General features: G+C 40.4%; 1 protein-coding gene across 6 annotated transcripts in view; it reads left to right on the top strand.

Moving 5' to 3' along the window:
• Positions 1–22638, top strand: part of MAST4 (microtubule associated serine/threonine kinase family member 4) — a gene marked incomplete at its 5' end in the record, with an annotated part of 206005 nt that overhangs the window by 45175 nt on the left and 138192 nt on the right. For 3 of the 6 annotated variants that reach the window (XM_081929313.1, XM_081929314.1, XM_081929310.1), the window contains one exon: positions 19323–19397. The exons of the other annotated variants lie outside the window; for them this stretch is intronic. In XM_081929313.1, coding sequence (XP_081785439.1) covers positions 19323–19397 — 75 coding nt within the window. The remainder of the gene's footprint in view (positions 1–19322; positions 19398–22638) is intronic. 6 annotated transcript variants of the gene reach the window in all.

Genomic DNA, 22638 nt, shown 5'->3' with positions numbered 1-22638 from the left:
GTGGAGGGGTTCTTAGATGAAAGCTCCATTTGCACCCAATGCATGTCTTTTGAGCCACATATTGTATTCGGCAAATGTTTCAGCTGAAAAGCATCAAAATGGTATCACAGATTGGGAAAACTAAGCCCACCCTTCTCTCTGGAGCAGCACAACACCATTTTGCTCAGCCTTACAAAAATGCATTGCTGGGAATTTTAATCCTTACATAGGCTTTAGGATAGTTTTCTTTCAACCTAGTCCCTTCTGGAATTTTGGATGACAATTCTCATTAGCCTTGAACATTGGCCATGTTGGGACTGAAGAGAATTGTAATCCAAAAAGCATAGATATTAAAACTGAGTATTGTAAAGTGGCCCAGCGGGGCAGATAATTAAGAGCCAGAAGCCCCGAAGAAATTCTGCTGAGGAAAGATGTAGAGCAGAGTTTCCCAAACTGTCTATCCCTTCTTTTCTTGGCTTACTCTAGAGTAAGCCAAGAAAAAGGGATCTGAGGGATAGACAGTAAGTGAAAGAGGAGATTGTTTGAGGAAGGTCATTTGGAAAATGATGATCCAAGGAAAGAAGAAGCAAATGGAGGATGTGGTGGGCCCCTCCAGATATTTTTGGACTCCATCTCTCATGAGCTTCCTCCAGCATTTCCAGTGATCAGGGATAATAGGAGTTGTAGTCTAGCAACTTTTTTTAGCATCGCAGGTTAGCAGTAAGGAAAAGGTGCTTGCACTGCTTAAGGTTCAGAATGCTTGTACAGTGTAGGCTGTGGGAAGACAGGAGGACTAGGGAAACTGCTCAAGATGCTTGGTAAAGTGACAGATTGAAAAACAGGAAAGCAGTAGGGGATAAATGGAGATGAGTAATGGAGAAGCCATACTGATTTTGGCCAACCTACAATATCTTTGGCTACAGACTTCTAGAAAGAATATAAGATAGCAGTGCGGTAACCTCTTCCAAAAGTTGCATTAGATATATAAAATTGATAGTGTTAGATACTGTCACAGGTTTTTCTGTGAGTGAGAGGTGCATGTTAGAGCCCATCAGGGAACCTTCTAGGGCAGTATGCAGGTGGCCCTGGAAGCTGCAGGTACAAGGGAGAATTGAAACTGTGGATGGACGTGTTTGGATCCAATCCCTAATGTGGAAACACCTTCAGCCTGAGGATCAAGTAAGCAGCTTAGTCTCGTAGATTTTTCTCTGGAAATTTTACCAGGGTCAGACCACACTCACTCTTCTTCCAATGGTTTGAAGTGCTTATGCTCTTCTAGTGCAAACTTCAGACTATTGAACACAAAATGCTGAGGGAGATACACTATTTTCCTTTCATAGAGACAAACATAAATTAGCTTTACATGAGCAGCTCCCCCGAACCTATGGTAGTGTGGCCAAGTGGTCAAGCTTGATGGGATGGGAGTTGCAGTCCAGCAACAACTGGCAGGCCACAGATTCTTCACCCCTTGTGTAAATGATAGGAGTATCTAACAAAAGCATTCATAATCTCCTTTCCCATTCAGGGGTATATGGATTATATATGGGACTTGGGTGGTGCTTTGGTCTAAACCACTGAGCCTCTTGGGCTTGCCAATCAGAAATTCGATGGTTCGAATCTGTGCAATGGAATGAGCTCCCATTATTCTGTGCTAGCCTCTGCCAACCTAGTAGTTTGAAAGCATTCCAGTGCAAGTGAATAAATAGGTACTGCTGTGGCAGGAAGGTAAGTGGCGTTTTTGTGTGCTTTGATTTCTGTCATACTGTTCCGTTGCACCAGAAGTGGTTTAGTCATGCTGGCCACATGACCTGGAAAGCTGTCTGTGGACAAAAGCTGGCTCCTTCGGCCTAAAGAGAGATGAGTGATGCACCACATAGTCGCCTTTGACTGGACTTAATTGTCCTTTACTATACCTTTTATATGGATTATCCTGCTCCTGAACTGTGACCTTGCCGTGCTTCTTTTCACGGGAAGTCTGGGGCAATAATATGAGTTATGGGCTTATCCACATTTCCTTTTGTTCCACTGCTTCCCCCTGCGGAAAACTGCTCTTTAGCACTCAGTTGGAACAAACAGCAATTTGGGTTTTCTGTGGATTGCCATTTGTTCTGATCTACCGCTAAAGAACAAGTTTACCCTGGGAAAAGGAGTGGGACAAAGGGAAAGCCACTTGGACCCATGCATAGAAAATGTGGACAAAGCAGAAAATAGCTCAGACCCATGCTTCCTAGGCACGGGACAACTGGAAGTGTGGACAAGCACAATGTTTTTGTATTCTTTTCACTAGGGCCTCCCTCCCCCACCAATTTAAAAGTGGGATACACAGGCAATGACTGAATAACGCATGTCCAATTGTTGCAGAACTGTGCATGCACACACGCATTGCAGCGACCTGCAAGTGGCTGGAAAAGCAAGTGGGGTAGGACAGGCTTATGCATGCTCCGTCATACATGATGACCCAGAACAATAACCCCTGTGCAAATCGTGGGTTGTCTATAAGGGCAATAGAAAGTCTGTTGTCACTTATTATAGATAACATCTTAATCAACATTTTAGCACATCAAAGTATTGTTTGCAATGACAAAGAATGTCTTTCATAAATAATCACCCAATAAATAATAATAGCACAGTCATACCTCGGGTTGAATGCGCTTGAGGTTGAGCGCTTTCGGGTTGCGCTCCGTGGCAACCTGGAAATAATGGAGTGCATTACTTCTGGGTTTCGCCGCTCGCACATGCGCAGATGCTCAAAATGATGTCACGCGCATGCGCAGAAGCAGCAAAACGCGACACGCAGACGCGCCATCGCGTCTTGTGTTCCATTAAGGATGCGAATGGGGCTCCGGAATAGATCCCGTTCGCATCCCGAGGTACCACTGTAATAATAGTAATAGTAATAGTAATAGTAATAATAAATTGGTTTAATGTACAGTGGTACCTCTGGTTATGAATGGGATCCGTTCCAGAGCCCCATTTGCATCCTGAAGTAAATGTAAGACGCGACTGCGTGTGTCGTGTTTTGCTGCTTCTGTGCATGTGCGCGACATCATTTTGAGTGTCTGTGCCTGTGCGAGCGGTGAAACCTGGAAGTAACGCACTCAGTTACTTCTGGATCGCCGCGGAGCTCAACCCGAAAATATTCATCCCGATGCTACTTCAACCCGAGGTATGACTGTAATTAAGTTTTGTTTACTATAATTTGGATCTAGACCCATCTGAAGGGAAATTGATGGGCATGTCTTAAATTCAACCTATCATTGCTGTTGGGGAGGCAGTGGAAAAGAAAATGGAAGAAATTTGTCTCCAGGTTTTAGTCAGTCTCTTTAACAAAATTTCCCTTTGCTTAGTATCCGAAGGATTTCCTGGGTTTGTCCATATAACTATTGATGGAATGTTGGTGTATTTACTTTATAGTTCTAGTATAAATGTGTATTCTTAGTGCCTTTGCTTCAGGATGTTCACTTGCTTAATTTTTGTAAAAATGCTTATGACTTTATCAGTCTATGTATATTGTGAACCAAGTACTTTTGGAGTCATCTTGATGTGTGTACACCAGACTGAAAACCATTCTCATGCTAGCCATTCCTATCTGATTATGGTGGGTGTTCTTTCCAGCCCAAGTATGAACACTCATATAATGGAAGTAGTATGTGAAGCAGCTCTTGAAATGGTATCAGAAGAATAATCTTCATGACAACTCATTAGTATATTTGAAAGAATCCTCTCTTGAGTTAGGAATTAAATACTTGTTCACAAGAGTTTGTCCTGTAAACCTAAAGAGAGATGCAGAGCCCATTTTTGAAGCATGAAATGCAATTGATTTAGTTGGCGGATAGACTGTTAAATCCCTAAGCAATTTTTAATGACACACTCTAATCAATTGATATCAAGCCTAATAGCCTGATGACAGCTTCAAAAAAATCAATCATTGCTTTAACCTCAGCTGTACTGATAAGGCAAATCAAATAGCTTTCTCTTTTTCCTTTTGAAATTCATTTGACCAGGAATCATGAACTCTGATAAAGATGTGTGACTATGGTTAAGGGGCAAGTTGGTTCCTCTTTCTCTTCTTTGATACTTAGTCCGCATTACCTAAATACAGGAATCTGAAAATGGGGAAAGATGATTTCTTATAATCTGGCATTGTGGCATCACTATTGCTGTGGCAATATTCAAGCAATAAAAACTTAATATTCAGCTCCTTGCAGTCTTGAACCGGAATAAAATGGAAATGATCAGAGTAAACAAGTGGAAACAGAGTGTGAAATTATGCATGATGAGGGGGAGAAATAATATTTGTATCTACTACTTCATCTCCTTAGCATAGGTTAACTGTTTAACCGATGACTGTATTTTATGAGGTATTAATACTATGAATATTAATATTTTAAAAGCTTTGAAATATATAGGTAGAGCATACATTCTAGCAAGCTAAACAATTTTGCATTAATGTTTTTAGAATAAATACCAGTGTTGATTGGAAAGCTGCCATAGATCTCTCGTGTTCTGCCTTCCCCCCTCCCCACACCTTTGATGTCATTGAAACGATGAGAGCCAGACTTTGTTGTGCTGCTTGAGTGACCAGCTATGCTTCGTTTTTTCCTCTATCGGCTTTTGCCTTCTCTTGAGGTGTCACTGCTGATTAACTCAGACATTTTGACCTCACACTTCCTCTCAAAAGCTTGACCTATAGTCTGTGCTTAAAACAGTTTGCTGTTAGCACAGGATGCCGGGGTTATTGTTTTCGAAGCGTAGCAGTGCTCTTGCAGGATTTCCTCTGTTGAATAGCTGCTCCTGCCTAGATAAACGTGCTAGGTGTCTGGAGCCCACTTGCTGCTTTGTAACACAGTACTGCAAGCATTCATGAGCTCAGAAGTTACTGAGAGAATAACTGGCCGTAGTCAGCTGACTGTTCCTCTCCAATCAGATAAGCTGTGATGTAAGTGTTTAGCAGCTGCTAGGATCTGAATTAAGTGTGCTGAAGTCTGAGATAGTACAGCATGGCTATATTGTTGTGGAAGGAATGAGGAAAGCAATGGACGAGTCCAGCATTCTGAGGAGACGAGGGCTTCAGGTAGGTTACCTAGTTCATGAGTTATGCTTTCTCAGTGAGGAATTGTGTTGTAAAAGTTTGATTTGCATTCATGTATTATGCAAAAACCTAGGGGTAATTTTAAAGTGTTGGGTCTCATGCCACAAGTGCAGCATGATAGATGGCTCATCAAAAAATTCCTTGTCAGAAAACTGTCTGCCTTCCTTCCCCAGGAGGGGTGAAAAATAATTCTCTCTAGCAACATTTCCTTGAGGAAAGAAGTTTGATTTTTAATATAAGCTGACACTAAAGAGCTACAAATGTGATATTTAGTAGCATTATGATGACTGACATGTGCAAAAATAACCTTAAGTGTGGAACCATTTAGCATTCAAATAAATGTTGGTAACTATTAAAGGTTTATTCTCAGAATTAAATAGCATACATGGGTACTGAGGTTTCTTTTCATTGCAAGTTTGAAACTTGTAGTATAATGTTTTAAGAAAAAGCACAAAGTTATGCTAGAGTGTGATTGATTTCCAGTTCATAGGTGGATGTGTTTTTGTTTTTGTTGTAAAAATGGGGGGGACTATACTACTGGGACCTTTTTTTGGGCGGGGGGTGGGGGTGGAATATGAACAAAACTATGGCAATCATTGAATACATTGCCAAAATAAATAACTTCAGAATATTTGTTCTATCACTAAAGGTTTCAAAGTTACTATATTTTTTCTGTTTAGGCATGTTAATACCTTTGTTGTCTGGACTTGTGAGTGGCAAATAATTTTAAAAGTATTTTTTTAAAAAACACATTAATGGATTAAGCACAAACACTTCAATATTTTATATGAACCAACATTTGATACATGAATTTTAAACAAAATAATATAAATTTTACAACTGAAGGTGGGTGTACCAATACTTTTAAACTTCATTGTTGCAGTCTATTGTTTAGGAATGAATATGGTTTGGTCATTCATCTTTGACTAAACTTCCTTCCTCATGTTTGCTATACCACCCCATTGTTTCAGTATGTGGTACAGAGGGGCTTTAAATTGCAGCTTTGTATATTTTTAGAGTGCTGGGAGTTTTGTAAACTCTTCAGCTCTTAACTGCAAGTCCTTACTGAAAGATGCTTTGTTAACTGCTCAGTGTTATGAAGTGTAGTGGTTTTCATGTACTGTACCAACAATACCATATTACAGTACAAACTATCAATGCTAGATAACTTGAGCTGGTTGAGGCATTTTGAGAAAATTGCTTTCTGGACTCTGGAGCCTTTAAAAAAATAATATAGTTTCCTTTGTTTTCATCGATACTATTGGAGAAATCATAGTTTATAATGTTGAACTCGTGTATCCTAAAACATTGGAATGACTGTGGCTAAAGTGAACCATGCTTATTATTGTTGCTGCAAGTATAAACAAATTTTTTGACTATAGGATTTAAAAAGCCAAAGTTGTTACATTTTTAGTAAATATAGTGCTTGCATAAAACCAATCAGGTTTTTCTTTATGGTAAAGGACATTTCTGTCTTCAATAAAAATCAAGCAATTTCTCAAAAAATACACCACCACACTTCTGCTATTAACTTCTGTAGTATGCTTTCAAAAAGTTTTAAACAATCTGTACACTCCTCCCCCTCTTTTTTTTGAAAATTAAGGTGTCAAAAACTAGCAATTATCATGCCTAGAGGGAAGACCTATCCTCTACTTTACCAGTATGCATTTAGTACTTGCTAAAGCACAATATTTTATTGTTACCTTTTCTTTATGCATTGCACTCTGTTCTTGCACTCTGTTCTATGGATTGCTACCATGTTCTTGTATGAAAAATATGAGTCCTTAAAGCATCAATTAGCATTGTTGACACGTGGCTAGGTTTGCTGATGTCACTGTGCCTTATGGTCTCTTTCATTAAAGAGCACCTCTACACTGAGGTGTATCTATATTGTGGTTCGAGGGCCCGACCCCCGCGAAGTGAAATGAAGACACAAGGACACGTGATATAAGGTTAATGGGCTAGAAAAGGCCACAACTTTATTGATTACAGCAATGAAAGGTATTGGCTTAGGCATTGGATCGAAACAAGTGGGTTTATTCACCAGGGGTTCATCACCTGTTGATGCTAATTCAACTATAGGCTCACCCCTGCTGTCACCGCGGGTCGTGCCATGGCCTCCCGCCAAGCAGGCATCGGACAGAATACACGACCGCCAGATTCCTTTAACGGAATACCCCTAAAAATTGAAGGCATAGGCGATGGCCACACCTAGCACTTCGACACACCACAACACATTATTCCAATGCCTAACCTACCCACCAATACCACAAAAGTTGTGACGATTGCTACGAGGTAGGCGAAAAAACCAAAAAGCCTATTGCCAAATGGAAAAACTCCTACCAGGCCCCCCGGGCAACCAGGGCGACCAACCTAAGGTCCATAGCAAGGCCAATGACCTAAGCCCTAACTAAAAGGGAGTGGAGGGTGGGTGACTCGTGATGGGACGACGACGAGGAATGAGGAATGAGGCCAGGGAAAGGCTGACGCTGCAGCAAAAGGCTGCTGAACACGCCCCCACCGCGGCACCTGGTTGGGTAGCCACCGGGGGGCGTGAGCGCCAGCCAGGTGAGCTGGAGGCAGGGGGCAATGCCCCCTGCTGGGCGGTGCTCGGGCTCCAGCCCACAACCACTCCCCTCTCTTTCAGGGAGGAGAGTCTTTCTCCTCTGTGAGGGTTCTTAACACTCCATAAAAGCTTTCATAAGACTATATCTGATTCAGTATAAAATTATTGCAGATATTGATATGTGTGTTAACTTAGAAGACATGGGTACATTTTTTCTCCCCTAATGTGTGAAGGAACATGAATTTTGGGACGAGGATTGGCTGAGGTACAGAGACCTTCCTAATGTACGTAGATATCTGGCATACAGTGCATTTCAAACTATTCAGCAGAGAGGCAGCAGAGGGTGAGGGTCACATATTGTACCTATATGTAGCAGACAATCTGTGGCAGCATCTTTTTTAAAGAACAGAATTTCATAGCAATGTAGGTGGCAAAACACACACACCTACCCTTGTTTTGCTGGTGCATCCCTGTATCGTGCTGCCTAGTGGAACTGTCCTGTCTGATAAATGGCCCTGTAGACTTGATTGTTTCAGCTGATCTCAACTCCTGGTGCAAGGTATATCCTCAACATCATAATATTTTGTATGTGATCTGAAGAGAAACCAGGGTGTATTTGTTATATGCTACTTACCTGGCAGGGGAGATACTACGATCACAGTATTTTATATGCATTAGCCTTTGATGTGGGAGTGGGATACTGAGGCATCCTTTTATAGCTTGTTGGTTAAATACACCTTGAGTCATGAGGAGGCCCAAACATTTTATATAGTTTGTAGAACTGATACTTGTCTCTTTCATCATCTAGCATAGATCTTCAAGGGACAGTGACTTGGAATGCTTTTCATAGGAAACAGTATCTGATTAATTCTGATATAGCTATTATCATCATTTATGCTGTTATGCCCTCCTATTAGAACTTCCCATAAGACTTTGGATGGCATAAAATATGGCACTGTTGACAGAGACAGATGATGTGGGGAGTTCTACAGTTAGGGGCTGCCACAGAGAATGCCCTCTCCTGGACCATCAGCCCCCCAAGCTTTTAAGAGTGATAGAACAACTAAGGGTGCTGCTTCTGCCAATCTTGGCACCAGAGAGGGTCTTTAGGGAAGGAGGCGATCTTTCAGGTATTTGGGGGGCACGAGTCATTTAGAGCTTTAAACAATAACTTGAGCACCTTGAATTTGGTTTGGAAGTGAACTGGCAACTGGTGCAGTTGTTATATGAGATATGAAAGGAACCCCAGCCAGTAATCTGCTTGTGCATTTTGGAACAAAATGTTTCTGAGCCATCTTCAAGGGTAGCCACACATAGAATGCATTATAATAATCCAATCTCGAAGTTACTAGAACATGGAGTACAATGGCCAAGTCATCTAGGGAAGATGAATGGTGGGACATTCATGGCAGACAAAAGGAAGTACTTCTTCACACAGTGCATAAGTATATTATGGAATTCAGTTCCTCAAATTGGTGGCTGTTACCACGTCTTGGAGAGTTTTAAAAGGGAATTAGAAAAATGCATGTTCTCAGTGACTAGGAATCATGATGGCTGTATGCCTTTGAATAATGGTTGCTGGATGGAACAGCAGGAGAAGTGGGCTATAGTCCTCATGTTCTTATGGCCTTTCCATAGGTATCTCATTGTCTAATGTAGAAAACAGGATATTGGACTTGGTGGGTATTGTCTGATTCAGCAGAACTTTTCTTATGTTCTTATGTTTGTTTTCACATAATATGCCTCCCAATTTTATCTTGTTAATACATTTATTTGTTTATACTTTGTCTTGCAGTGAAATGTACTGGGTTGGCTTATAAACTTTAACTCAAGACCACATCATAATATGGAGTTTCATTCACCTTCTGAAACCTTGTTCCACATCTCATTGTCTTCTAAGGTTCAACTGGCTGTGATTTTTACTCTGTCTATTGTGATTGGGTATATCTGGTTGTGTTTTGTCAAGTTCTGTGCTTTTTCTTAAATTATTAGAATTTTATTGTGATTTTTAAAACAATTTTTTAATATACATTCTATCCCACAAATATACATTCTATCCCACAAGGCCATCCTGTCAGCACAAGGACTTCTGCCTGTGCAAAATGACTTCTTCTCTTACTGAGCCTCCCAATTACAGATAGGTAGCCGTGTTGGTCTGCCATAGTCAAAACAAAAAAAATTCCTTCCAGTAGCACCTTAAAGACCAACTAAGTTAGTTCTTGGTATGAGCTTTCGTGTGCATGCACACTTCTTCAGATACAAATCTGCTTTGTTGGGCGAACTCAAAAACAGATTTGTAGTTGGTGGTGGGAGCATACAGGAAGAAGAAAGAGAGGAGAAGACCCATTGTAAAGGTGGAAGTCTTTGAGATAATGACATTGGATACAGAATTTAAAACTTTTAAAATCTAAGGTGCCAAATATTTTTAAACATTATTTCTGCTGGAACAATCACAAAATATGACCCTTATCATGAAGTCAGAGGAAGCTCCCATTGTACAGGATTCTAGAAAGACTGAGATTACAGTATTAGGACTTACTAGTAGTTGAACTGTAGAAGTGTTCCAGTTCATTTATAGAAACTGCAATATAGACAGAGGCATAAGGGGAAATGGTTGATCATAAGGTGTGGTTCTGGTAAACTTAGAGATCTTATAGAATCATAGAATTGTAGAACTGGAAAGGATCCTGGGGGTCATTTATTCCAACTCCCTTCACTGTCCCTGGGTGGGCTGGAACCCTCAACTTACTGGTTAGCAGCCATACCCACTGTGCTACTGGGGTACAGGGTTCAGTGTATATCACCCATGGTGCATTGGGAGTGTGGGGGGAAATTAAATTGCAGACAACTGTAGAATGGAGAGGAGAGCAGTGAAAGAGAAGAAAATGATGACAGCATAAAGGATTTGCAGGGGCGCCGACTTATAAAAAATATTGGGGGGGCCCATACCGACTTATAAAAAATATTGGGGGGGCCCAAGACCTCCAAACCGCTGCTGCTGGGGGAACGAAAGGGGCGAGCCCTGGGCTGCCCCGACCTTAAGTGAACCTGTGAGGTTGGCTGCCGCCGTGGGCGGCGAATATTAATGATGTATCATTTTTGTGCTTCATGCTGTGGCCACAGACATGTGATCTGATGGTGAATTTGGGGTGACCCAATGCAAAATCCTGAGAATCCCTGTGGATCCATGCTTTGTAACCACGTTTTTGCACCATTGCAGCCCCAGGCAACAGTGGGTGTGTGATTTTTGGGGGCAGGCTGTAGCCATGGACATGCTATGTGATCTGATGGTGAATTTGGGGTGACCCAATGCAAAGATCCTGAGGATCCATGTGGATCCATGCTTTTTAACCACATTTTTGCACCACTGCAGCCCCAGGCAACAGTGGGTGCGTGATTTTGGGGGGGCAGGCTGTAGCCATGGACATGCTATGTGATCTGTTGGTGAATTTGGGGTGACCCAATGCAAAGATCCTGAGGATCCATGTGGATCCATGCTTTTAAACCACATTTTAAGTGGGGAGGGAAGGAAAAACAGAACGGACAAGGAGCACGAGAGGGATGTGCAGAGAAGCAGCTGGCTAAGAAGGCAAAAGTTTTCCCTCACCTACCCACCCAAGCCAGCCAGCTCCCCAGTGCTCTCTCTCTCTCTCTCTCTCTCCCCCCCCCCCCTGGAGCACAGAGACGACACTCTGCTTGCCTGGAGGGGAGGGGCTTTCCCTGCTCTTTGTTCCGTTTGAGCAAACACAGCAAGGAAACAGAGGGAGTTGGGCAATAAGACCGTGAAGCAGAATGCAGGAAAGCAGCCGCTTCTTCTTTTTGAGGGAAAAATACGGTAATAATTATCTTAAATTATTGGGGGGGCAGAGCCCCCCCAAACGAATTTTTGAGGGGGCTCGGGCCCCCTCAGGCCCCATGGAGTCGGCGCCTATGAGGATTTGATAAATACAAAGATTTCGGAAAAGGGACTGTAAATTGCTTATAATTTTATGTAAATTTAGTTAGTGGACAGCTTAATATGTCCTTAAAAAGTATTCAGAGGTCTGTCAATTGAACCTTTCAGTTTCAGGGCATACCTTCTACATCAAGGAACATAATTTTCATTTTGAGAGGACCACTGGTTCTGTTGGCGACCAATTTCAGCCTAAAATGTTGGTCAGCCTCTGTGGCAGGGCTTTTCCCCACAACCAGTTCAAGAAGACCAGGATATTGCATTGCATGCTCCCAACCTTACTAAACCACAAGGTGGCTAAAACCAAAGCAGATGTCAAGTCTGCCTCTTTGTCTGGAACAGGAAACGGTGGCTATAGAACCCACTGCTGCAAAGCAGTGAGAGCAACAGAGATATTAATTGCTGTCCAGAAGAGGAGGCCCTCAGCTGCTCCATGATGGTGGTAGTGCTGCAGAGTTGCTAAGCGGTGTAAGCCCTCTGCAGTGTTGGTTACTAGGTGTGCAGCCCATTTTCCCAGCCAGCCCTTGAAAACTCTTCTCCTCTGCCTATGTTGTGAAGCTCCTAAAGGCAGAAACCTTCCATCTCGCCTCTTTCAGAATCTGTGTGGCACAAAATACCTGTGGGGGCAGCCTTAATGCCACTATAGAAACTCCAGTGAAATCCCAATAAGGAATAGTGCTTGTGCACACCAGGACTCAATAAATATGGAGACTGCAGATCAGGGTTTATGCAAAAATTCCAACCCTCACTCAGTTGCAACTAATTTTTATATTGACAAGCCACAAACATTGTCTTCAGTTAGAGAAAGTTAGGAAAAGAGAGAAGGTCTGAGCAAGCAAAAGCAGCACCCACCACTGCCCGTGTTCCTGACGGCCTCAGCAGAAATTTATATGCTATTGCAGTTAGGATTATGATAGTTGTAGTTACAGTGGCAAATTCCCTAGTCAAGGCAGTTCAATACAGGGGAAGCCAAGGCTGTTTGGCCTACTGATCTCTCATCACGAGAGCAAGCCAGCCCAGTGAAGGAGGCCAGCAGAAGGGGGCGCTGCTGCCTGCTACTGGCTTCTGCACAGATGCCTCTCTGAGACAGTGCTTTCTTGGTTTGGAGAGGGCAAGCTCTTCTTCTGGATGAAGTTCAAAGGGAAGCAATCTAGGCCTTTGACTTTTGTTCTCCCAAAGAACTTTTCCAGCTGAAGGAACCATTAGGGGATTTAATCATTTATAGTACCTTTGGGCATATTTCTGCTCTCACAGAAAGTATGATCAAACTGCAGATTCAGGTTGTAATCAAATGCGTCATTTGAGTGGGTGAGGGAACCATGCAAGGAGCTGGAACTCCCAACAGCCAACAAGGCAAGCTGTTTGAAAACTCAGAGGAAATTGCATGGTATGTGGAGTTTCCCTAGGAGTACACAGTTCCTTTTCATTGTAATCCAGTCCCCCTGCCCCACCACCCCTGTGTGTGAAACAGAGAGAAAATAAGTACTCAAAGTGTCAGTGAAATCAAATAAAGATTGCTTACAAAATTGCTTATCGAAAGAAACTCATAACAAGTACAAAAAATATAAACAATAGTCTAGATTGAGTTCTGACCTAATTTTTAGCATTCCTGGTCTCAGAAATCTAGGGTAATTAGATGTTCTGGTGGGAAAGGAAGCTCTGCATCCTGTTGCTCATAGTGAAATGATTTTTCTTTGGTAAGGGCCTGGAAGTATACAAATGAGCTGAAGCATTACTGTATGTATTAATGAAAAACAGTGCTTTATATATGAGGAAGTGAGATAGTAGAAAATTCCAGAGACTTTGAGTGGGATTGTTCCTTTTGTTGATTTAATTGATTATTGAGAAATTAGACGTCCTAATCAGTATTTACCATCGTAATTGCATGGTAATGAAAAAAATAATGGTACAGAAAAGAAAACCTGCTCATTAGACCATTTTTTAAAAAAAGAATAAAGAGCATTTTTAGTATATACTAAATGGATCAGAATGGAGCTAAACACTGTTTCCCCCTAGGGACAGAGGTCTTGTTTCATATATTCCACATGGATTTTTGTTGTTGTTCTTATAATGGGCTATACACCATTAATACTCTTAATATTCTCAGTTATGCACTTGAGCATACAAAAGTTTGATTGCACCCTCTGAAACCATAGCTGCATGTAATCTAATATTTTTATAGTAGGTCAGAAGTTCAGTTTTCACTGTTTTGTAGTTTTTAGATGCATTTTACAGGTTTAGTTGAGTACTGTTCTGGATGCTAAACATCTTTATTCTGTCATAACAATAGGAAACTTCTGCATTGTTCTTATAGTGCTTAAATGATGCACATCAATAGCTGTTGTGCACATTTCTAAAATAGAATAATGCAGTGGCTTTCAGATGACATACCTTTTGACCTCATTTTCAGCTCCACACAATTTAAATACACAATTTTGGCAAACAGGAGTCAAAATGCATATTTTCCCCAGTGAGGTGAATGTAGCTTCCTCCCTTGTTTGGAATGCCATTGACAGGTGTATTAGTGAATTAAACACCAGTTCACTATTTATTTATTTATTTACCTACCTATCTATTTATAAAAAATTATTTATACAATGCTGTATCATAAAAATATACTGCAAGAATATAAAAGCACAAAACCAGTATATTCTTTTGCCTATCCTGCCACACGTGCTTTATGGGGGAGCTTAAAATTAAAAATGCTGCATGTATGCTCATAGGCATTTCTTACTTTAACCCCATTCTTAAACTGCTCTGAAGAGGCAGGTGGAAATGAGTTTCAGGGAACCAACGAACCAGCTCTCTGCACAGCCAGGTTCGGCTGCAAACAGGAAGAATGTATTTCTTGAGAACGTGATCCTTATCAGAAGCTTGTACATCAGAACAAAACACTATGATTGTGTTTCTATACTGGGCTCACTGCTCAAATTATTTTCTGATTAGGTGATGCTTCTATTGGCATAACAGAGAGCAGTGTATTTGCTTGCTTTGTCTGATGTTTTCAAGCCATTTATCTATCATTATGTGTTTGCCAAGCTATCTCAAAGGCTCTTTATTTGTAACAGTCAATTGTACTATTATTAAAGCTATATTAAGCTTCACAAAAGAGTTAACACTGTTTCCCATGGGTTCACTCCTTCTGTAGTCTAGTGGCCTCGTGTAGCAGAAAAAAGAGCTGCTACATTAATAGCTGGAGCGTTTGGCATTTGGCCAAACTAAATGTCTACAGCTTGTATCGTACTTCTCATTAATGCCTTTTGATAATTGCACCAACATTTCTTGATAATGTGTACAATATGTTACAAAGCTGACTGTTTGGTGTTCTGTTTGAAAGGAAAACCATAAACTTAATGTTCCTTCATGTCAAATCCTTTAGCAAGCAATATGTCTCTATAGAGGTATCCAAGGATGGTTTGAATCCAATTCCATTGAATTTTTGGACCTTTACCAAGCACCATTTTCACGGTCCTCTGAATGCTAGTTAGCTGTACTTTCCAAATCAGCCAACCTGTTCCTTAGAATTATCAATATTTGATGTTTTCAGTATTTGGATATGGACCAATATTCATTCTTATTATTTTTAATAGAAGTTACCTAAATTGTGCGTGGCAGGTTCTCAGATTGAATTGGACAAATTTAAAACCAATTGCTTCTGTTCCTACCTTCCAGACAAGACTATTACTTTATTACTATTTGACAATATGATAAAAGTATATCTCTCATCTAATTGCATGAATATGTTTCTAAGAATAATTGTCTTTCTGCCTCCTTTGATATTTTTTCTTAACAATACTATATATTTTCATTAAGATTATGACCTAATCTGAGATATTTGACCACCGAATTTTCAGATACATTTTTAACATTGATATAAACACTTGTTTCTTGCATAAATTAAGGAAAGCTTCTACTCATATGGTATGTCATGTTCATGCCACTTCCCATTGCATAGAACTATAGTTTGTCAGATTGTGGCAGTGCCAATTATCTGTCTTAGTAATAAAATGACCTTTGGGAAATGTATTTATTGAAGGATAATTTCTTTTGAGCTATTATCTCTCCAGACAGCTTTGTTAACGCATCAAATGAATTACTGTATAGAAAACATTTTTTCTGTAAACTTGATGGTGAAGAGGCTGTATGTTTATCAGTAACCTGATAATTATATATAACATAGGATATGTTGAATTTCTCCACTTTTAAATTCCAAAAATGAGGGGTGCTAAAAAGTTTAACATGACTTCGGAATTCAGAACATATTTTGGTTAGTTTTGCAGGGTAAATAACTACATAAAAATATTGACATTTTTATGTTTTTGTGGAAGGGCCAGTAACTTCAAACTGGTCTTATTAAAAAAAAATTATGGAGAATGTGTGTAAAATTGCTTAAAATAATTAAAAATGATGCCAAGTTCTTGCAGTTAATGTTATATATCAATATTTTTCTTATTATTTTTATATTATGCATATTTTACATATTGTTAGTTGCAAAAAGGAAGCTCACATTAACTGTATATACCTTACTGAGATGAAGATCCCTGTGAAGGAAATTGTTTTCATTAAAACTCAGAGAGAGTGAGGACTGGTTCTGCTGGACCACATCTGATTGGCTTGCCAGATCTGCCTGAGTATAACAGACAAGTCAAAAGGAGGAGGTGGCAAGAAGGCGAGAGAAGAAGTCTTACTCAATATAAGCAGAACAGTAAGCAGGATGCTTCAATATCATTAAATTAAAAGTTTTCTCTGCTGATGAAAATGAATAATAAATGGCTGATGCCCAAATTGGAAATGTGGGAAGTTAAGAATTGACATTAGGAAAACCAAGTACACCTTCCAATTCTAATAAAAAGACAGATTACATCACATTAGAAATACATAATGTTGTTCTGCAGAGCATCAGAAACGGTGTTGGCCTGTGTGCTACAGCTGCCATCACTACTGCCACCTTTATGGATGCTGCCTTTATCACTGAAGAGGACAAGAGGCTTATAGTTGACCATAATAAAGTCAAGAGGGCCCAAGAAAACGTTATGAAAATCCCTGGATCAGGAATTTGACAATCTTTGCCAGAAGGGTGAACAGGACTGCATCTTTTTTGACGGTCATGAAAATACAACTAAAGTTATTCTGAAAGCAGACAGTGCACATCAGCAGTTCCCCCAGCATTATCAGAGAACAGCATTATTCTGTGTGCAGTGAGCCAGGTGAAAGATATCTCCACCTCTGCACTCTGGAGAAAGGCCCAATGAGAGAAAAACTAACTGAGGTTATTGTTCATAATAGATTTCATGAATAAAGGCATTGGTAAGAGGCTGTAGACCATTGGAGTTGATTCTACAAATGTTAACACAGGGTGGTAACATGCATTGGGTAGAGGTCAAGTTTGGTTGTAAGCTGATTTGGTTGGTTTGTGTCTTCCACATCAATGAGTTACTCCTATGACACTTGATCACAACACTTGATGGGAATACCTTGTCTAACAGCAAGTGGACAGATAACATTGGCAAGATGCTAGACACTGCTACATAACTTTAAATTGATATTTGGCTGGGCTGTTGAAGTTGTCTAGGACAGTGTTTCCCAACCTTGTGCCTCCAGCTGTTTTTGAACTACAACTCTCATCATCCCTGACTAGCAAGACCAGTGGCAAGGGATGATGGGAATTGTAGTCCAAAAACAGCTGGAGGCACAAGGTTGGGAAACACTGGTCTAGGACCACAGGCCTGGACTCCTTCAACACCACACTGGAGACAACTCAGCCAGCTCAGTGACGGAGGCCATTGGGTAGCAGGTTGGCCACTATACCAAGAGTATTGTCAACCTGTTTTCAGGACCTCATGCCAGAATCTGGCCCTCCAGGTCAGCTCCCAAGTGTAGTATGTACTCCTATGAATTTTGATAATGCCTCTAGTCTGGTTAGGTGTTATACTGAGAACCCAGGTGTTGAGAGCTGTGTCAGATCAGGGACTGACTGGATGAAGAAGAGTGGTGGGAAGCACCAGCCGGGGAACCCCAGAGGAGGAAGGCTCAGAGCCAGGGGATTGGTGGTAGGACATGTAGGAGAGTTCAGAGGGAGAAGATTGGGAGGAGGAGATGAATGCTGAAGGGGCAACAGGGTTTACTGAGCAGAAAGGGCCTGTGACAGGGATCAGTACTCAAGGCTGAAGCAGAGGAGCAGGGTCAAGAGGCTGCTGAAGAATCCAGGGGATCTCCCTCTCCTGTTGTGGCAAGCTCTCCTACCCCAAGAATGCTCAGAATAATGAGGAGGGCAGAACAGAGACCAGAAGGATGCAGACACAGTTTGAGACTGCTTGGGAAACATCTGGGAAAGGAGGAGCCTTGGAAGGGATGGAAGGCAGGCCCCCATTTTAATAAACTGGAATAAGTAAATACAGATCTACTGTATAATGAGGACACACAAGATATATTGTGCATATGTGTTTTAAAAACACATGCTCTGTGTTACGCTCTGAATGCTAGGTTTATTTTAAGAAGTTAAATGAAAGACACAAAGTAGGAATTAAGATACCTTAAATCACACGTTCTAAGTACTTGATTGATCATGATTCCCTGATTCCCTGTGAATCCTGTATGTATGAGACCCTATCTGCATGCATTTAAAGTGCTGATGTGATATTACAGTAGTTTTAACTTGCTTTCTTATCATTTCCATATCCACATCATGCTGATTTTTAAAATCTCTTGGATGTCATGAGTGGGTTGGTGTGTGAAGGTGGAGATAGAGCATTTTGCATGTATACCATAAGTAGAATATTATGGAGATACCAAGCAGGATGATACCAACTTAGATCAGAGATGGAAACCTGTGGCCTTCCTGATTCTATTGAACTCCATGTTCCATCAGGTTTAACCAATATGGCCAATGATCAAGGCTGTTGGGAGTTGTAGTCTCCCCCAAATCTGGAGGACTGCAGGTTCCCCATCTCTGCCCCAGACCATTGCAGCCTTAAACTTCACATTTAAAATGTCACTTGATATAAAAAATAACTTTTTAGCACCCCAATTTTCTAAACATCACAAGGTGCCATGGTTTCTCTTATAAACAAAATTTACTTACCAATAGCACAAGTGTATAAGTAAGTGCAAATGGGTTCAATCCATTAATTTAACATATTTAAAAGGTGTATTGTTTAGGAAATAATTTAATAATTAAAAGCAGTTGTTTTGAATGATGTCGATGTTAAAAGCTATTTTTGATATTAAAAATGTAATTTTTATATATTAAATCTTAGTACATTTTTATCTTGTGCTTTTGACAGTAGTTGTTAATGCTAAGGGTATAATAAAGATTTGGTTCAGGGCTACCTATAATAAAATTAATATGGACAGCAGGTCCATTTTTAAAACAACTGTATTTATTAGACATATAGGATATAATCCAACATTGAGCACTGTGAAAATCTGTTGAATTCAGTGAATTAAGCAAGTGCTTAAATGTCTCCCACTGAAACTAATAGAATGATCACTTTACTATGGATGTGATCCATCCAAAGTTATCACATTGTGTTATTACTGACTCTCTCTCTATATATCTTTACATCAATGTTGCAATTGTTGATTGATTTTTTAGAAACAGAGTGAAAGTACACTTTAGTTAAATAGTCTCCTTCTCCCTTCCCTGGTCATTTTCCATTCCATTCCATCCCTTCCCATGATCCATCTTTCCCCTTTTTGTCCCCCTCCCTTTGCCACCTTTTATTCACTGTCAGGAAGGGACACCTCAGAAGAGCCATTTCAGCTCAACAAGACATCGCCAGAGACTAGTGGAACCAGCCACTACAAAAGTGAGTTAATTTAAGTGGAACTTAAATGTGCTAAACAAGGGAAATATTTCAAAGCTTTCATGAACATTACCTTGGTGGATTAGGGGAATGCTATGGACATAGTATATCTTGATTTCAGTAAAGCTTTTGATAGAATCCCCCATGATATTCTTGCAGAGAAGCTGGGTAACATGTGGGTTGAACGAGATGTCTGTTAGGTGGATTTATAGCTGGTTGTCTGACTGAATGAGTGTCATCTGGGAAAAAGTGACAAATGGGCACAGGATTCTGTCCTAGGCCCGTTGTTGTTCAACATCTTTAGCCAGTGACTTGGATGAAGGTATTGAGGAGATGCTCATCAAATTTGTAGATGACCCAAAACTGGGAGGGGAAGCCAATGCAGCAGAATACAGAATCTGAATTCAAGATGACCTTAACAGATTGGAGAACTCGGCCCAAACCAGCAAAATGAGAGAGAGAGAGAGAGAGAGAGAGAGAGAGAGAGAGAGAGAGAGAATGGATTCGTCTGGCATGTCTTGTTTTTGAAAAACCCACGCTACATCTTAGTAATCACAGCATCCATTTCTAAGTGCTCACAGACAAAGTGTTTTCTGGCATTAATTTCAAGCTCATTGGTCAGTAGTTAACTGGGACTTCTTTTTTCCTCTTTTTGAAGATGGGGAAAACATCTGCCTGCCTGCAGTCCTCGGGGATCTCACCAGTTTTCAAACAATTCTCAAAGGTTATAGACAGATGCCCTGAGATTTCATCTGCAAACTCCTTTAGCATCCTTGGGTGCATCAGGCCCTGGAGATTTGAATTAATTTAAAGGAGCTAGTTGTTTCCTTACCACCTCTTTTCGTATCTTGAGCTGCAGCTCCTTGCTTGCATTGTTTATTCTGTTATCACTAGGTTGGACGCTGTTTTCCTTTTGGATGAAGACAGAGACAAAGTAGGCATTGAGCAGTTCCACCTTCCCGCTGTCACTCAGTAGCATTTCTCAGTCTTCGCCATACAAGGGGAATACCACTTGTTCTTCCTCTTGCTTTAAACATTGCCAAATAAACCTTTTCAATTTATTTTTAACCTCTTTTGCAAACCTGAACTTGCCTGACCTTCTCCCTGCAACTGTTGGCTACTTGTGTATACTCTTCTTTTGTGATTTCTCCTTTCTTCCATTTCTAATACATTCCCTTCTTCTTACACCTCTCCTTATCTGTAAGCTCCTTATGTAGCCACCCTGGCTTCTTTAGACGTCTCCCATTTTTCTTTCTTGTTAGAATTCCCTGCTTTTGCAACTTCAACATTTCACCTTTAAGAAGCTCCCATCCATCTTGGACTCCCTTCTCTTTGAGAATTTCTGACCATGGGACTTCTCCCGTTAGTTTCTTAAGCTTTTTGAATCACCCTTCTTAAAGTCCAGAGTACATGTCAGACTGTACTCAGCTTTCCTTTTCCTGCATAAAATGAAACCCAAGAGAGCACAGTCACTTCCTTCCAAGGTTCTCCAGTACTTCCATTTGGTTGATCAGTTCCTCCTTGTTGGGGAGGACCAGGTCTAAGAGAGGTGATCCCCTTGTTGCTTCTTCCACCTTCTGGCAAATGAAATTGGCAGTGAGGCAATTGGAATTTGTTGGACTTTATGTTCTTGCAGAATTTGAGTCCCAACCAGCCTTTGAAACTCCCATTCTAGATGTGTTTTGTGACAAAGGAATTTCATTAGCGCAAGCAGTTACTGAGTTCTGGGCGCAGTACTGCGCCTAAGATTTCCACTGAAAACTGCAGAGTGGAAGGAAAGGAGGACCTTTTTCTGCCTCCCCACTTTCAGCCACTCTATGAAGACTGGAGAAGAGACCCTCTTAAGAATATTAGGGAGGTAGGCAGCGGAAGCATGGCTTTGGTTTTTTTCTTTGCAGTTTTCAGGTGAGGACTAGACCATGTGAAAAATAAATATAAGATTTTAGCTGCAGTTCATTTGTTTTCAGCTTTATATTCTTGTTATAAAAAAGTGTGCCTAGGCATTCAATTTTTGCATCTATAATCTAGGTTTAAGGTGCTATTTAGCTCTTAGCTTTCATATTTCAGTTTCTAACACTTGTTCCAACAGATATTGGGGTAGTTGGAAGTCTCCCATGACTATCTTCTTTTTGAATGTTTGGTAATCTCCTCTAGGAAGGCACCATCCAAGTCCTCATTTTGTCCAGGAGTTCTATAGCAGACACCCACAGAAAGGTCACTACAGAAAATAGTGATAAAGAGATATCCTAATGTTTTGGAAGTGCTATGAAAGCACCTGGCTGGAATCACAATATCTGTTTCATTGCCTCTTTCTTGAAAATCCACATATATGACCAATTCTGACAAATCATTTGCAGTGTGTGTGTGTGTGCAAAAATAATTTCACCCCCCCCCCCCAGTGCAGACAAACATGGAAATAAGTTCTATGATTACTGCCCTAATTAGCCAGAAACAAGGAACCCAGATAAATGTATTAGGGCAAAAATGACATTATGGAAATATTTTCTTTTCTTTTTTCCTTATTATTTTCTTGCTTGTGTTTGGCTTTTCCTATCTCAGAACTCAGCAGGAGGCTATCTAGATTGTTATATCCCAAATCACGTTTCAAATAGAAATCTTTTCTAGGGAATCTGACCTGGCAGCAATTTACAACTGCAAGATGCTTCCTTGATATCCTTTCTTGAAGGCAGAGCATACATTTGAAGAATATCTTGAGTGGATAAATGGGATTAGTTTTAAGAAGATTTTCACTGCTCTGTATTTCTGCTGTCATGGAAGGGCATTATAAGGTTATAGAGAAGTGTTGGTTACTATGTCTCTATGGATCTGATCACACCAAGAACGACCCATAGTATCTCCTAGATTGCAGTCTCCATCTGGCATGAGTAATAATGGATTGTTCTACTATTAGTTCAGTATTAGTATCCTTCCTTTCAGCTGCACAGATGTTGAAGCAATTATTGAATAATACAAATCTACAAATTTCCTGGTTTGGTTGTGTTCTTGGTTGGCTGCTTGGGGCAACTCAGGTTTTTGTTAGCTGAGGATTTTTGCTATTTAATTGTAAGTTGCTACCTTATAAAGTTTGCATATGTACTAAATTGCTATTTACAAATTCACTGTTTCTTGTTTAGCTTGGGATTTTTAGCTAACCAAACTGATTTTGGAAGAGTATTTTGTAAGGTATATTCTTGTTGAGAATTTCATTTGATCAAACTTCAAGAAATATCAAGTCATGAAAGGC

This window comes from Podarcis melisellensis, assembly GCF_964234715.1.
Source record: "Podarcis melisellensis genome assembly, chromosome: 11".
NCBI lineage: Eukaryota > Metazoa > Chordata > Lepidosauria > Squamata > Lacertidae > Podarcis > Podarcis melisellensis.
Note: the sequence above shows the minus strand (reverse complement) of the source record. Positions and strands in the feature narration are given on the sequence as shown.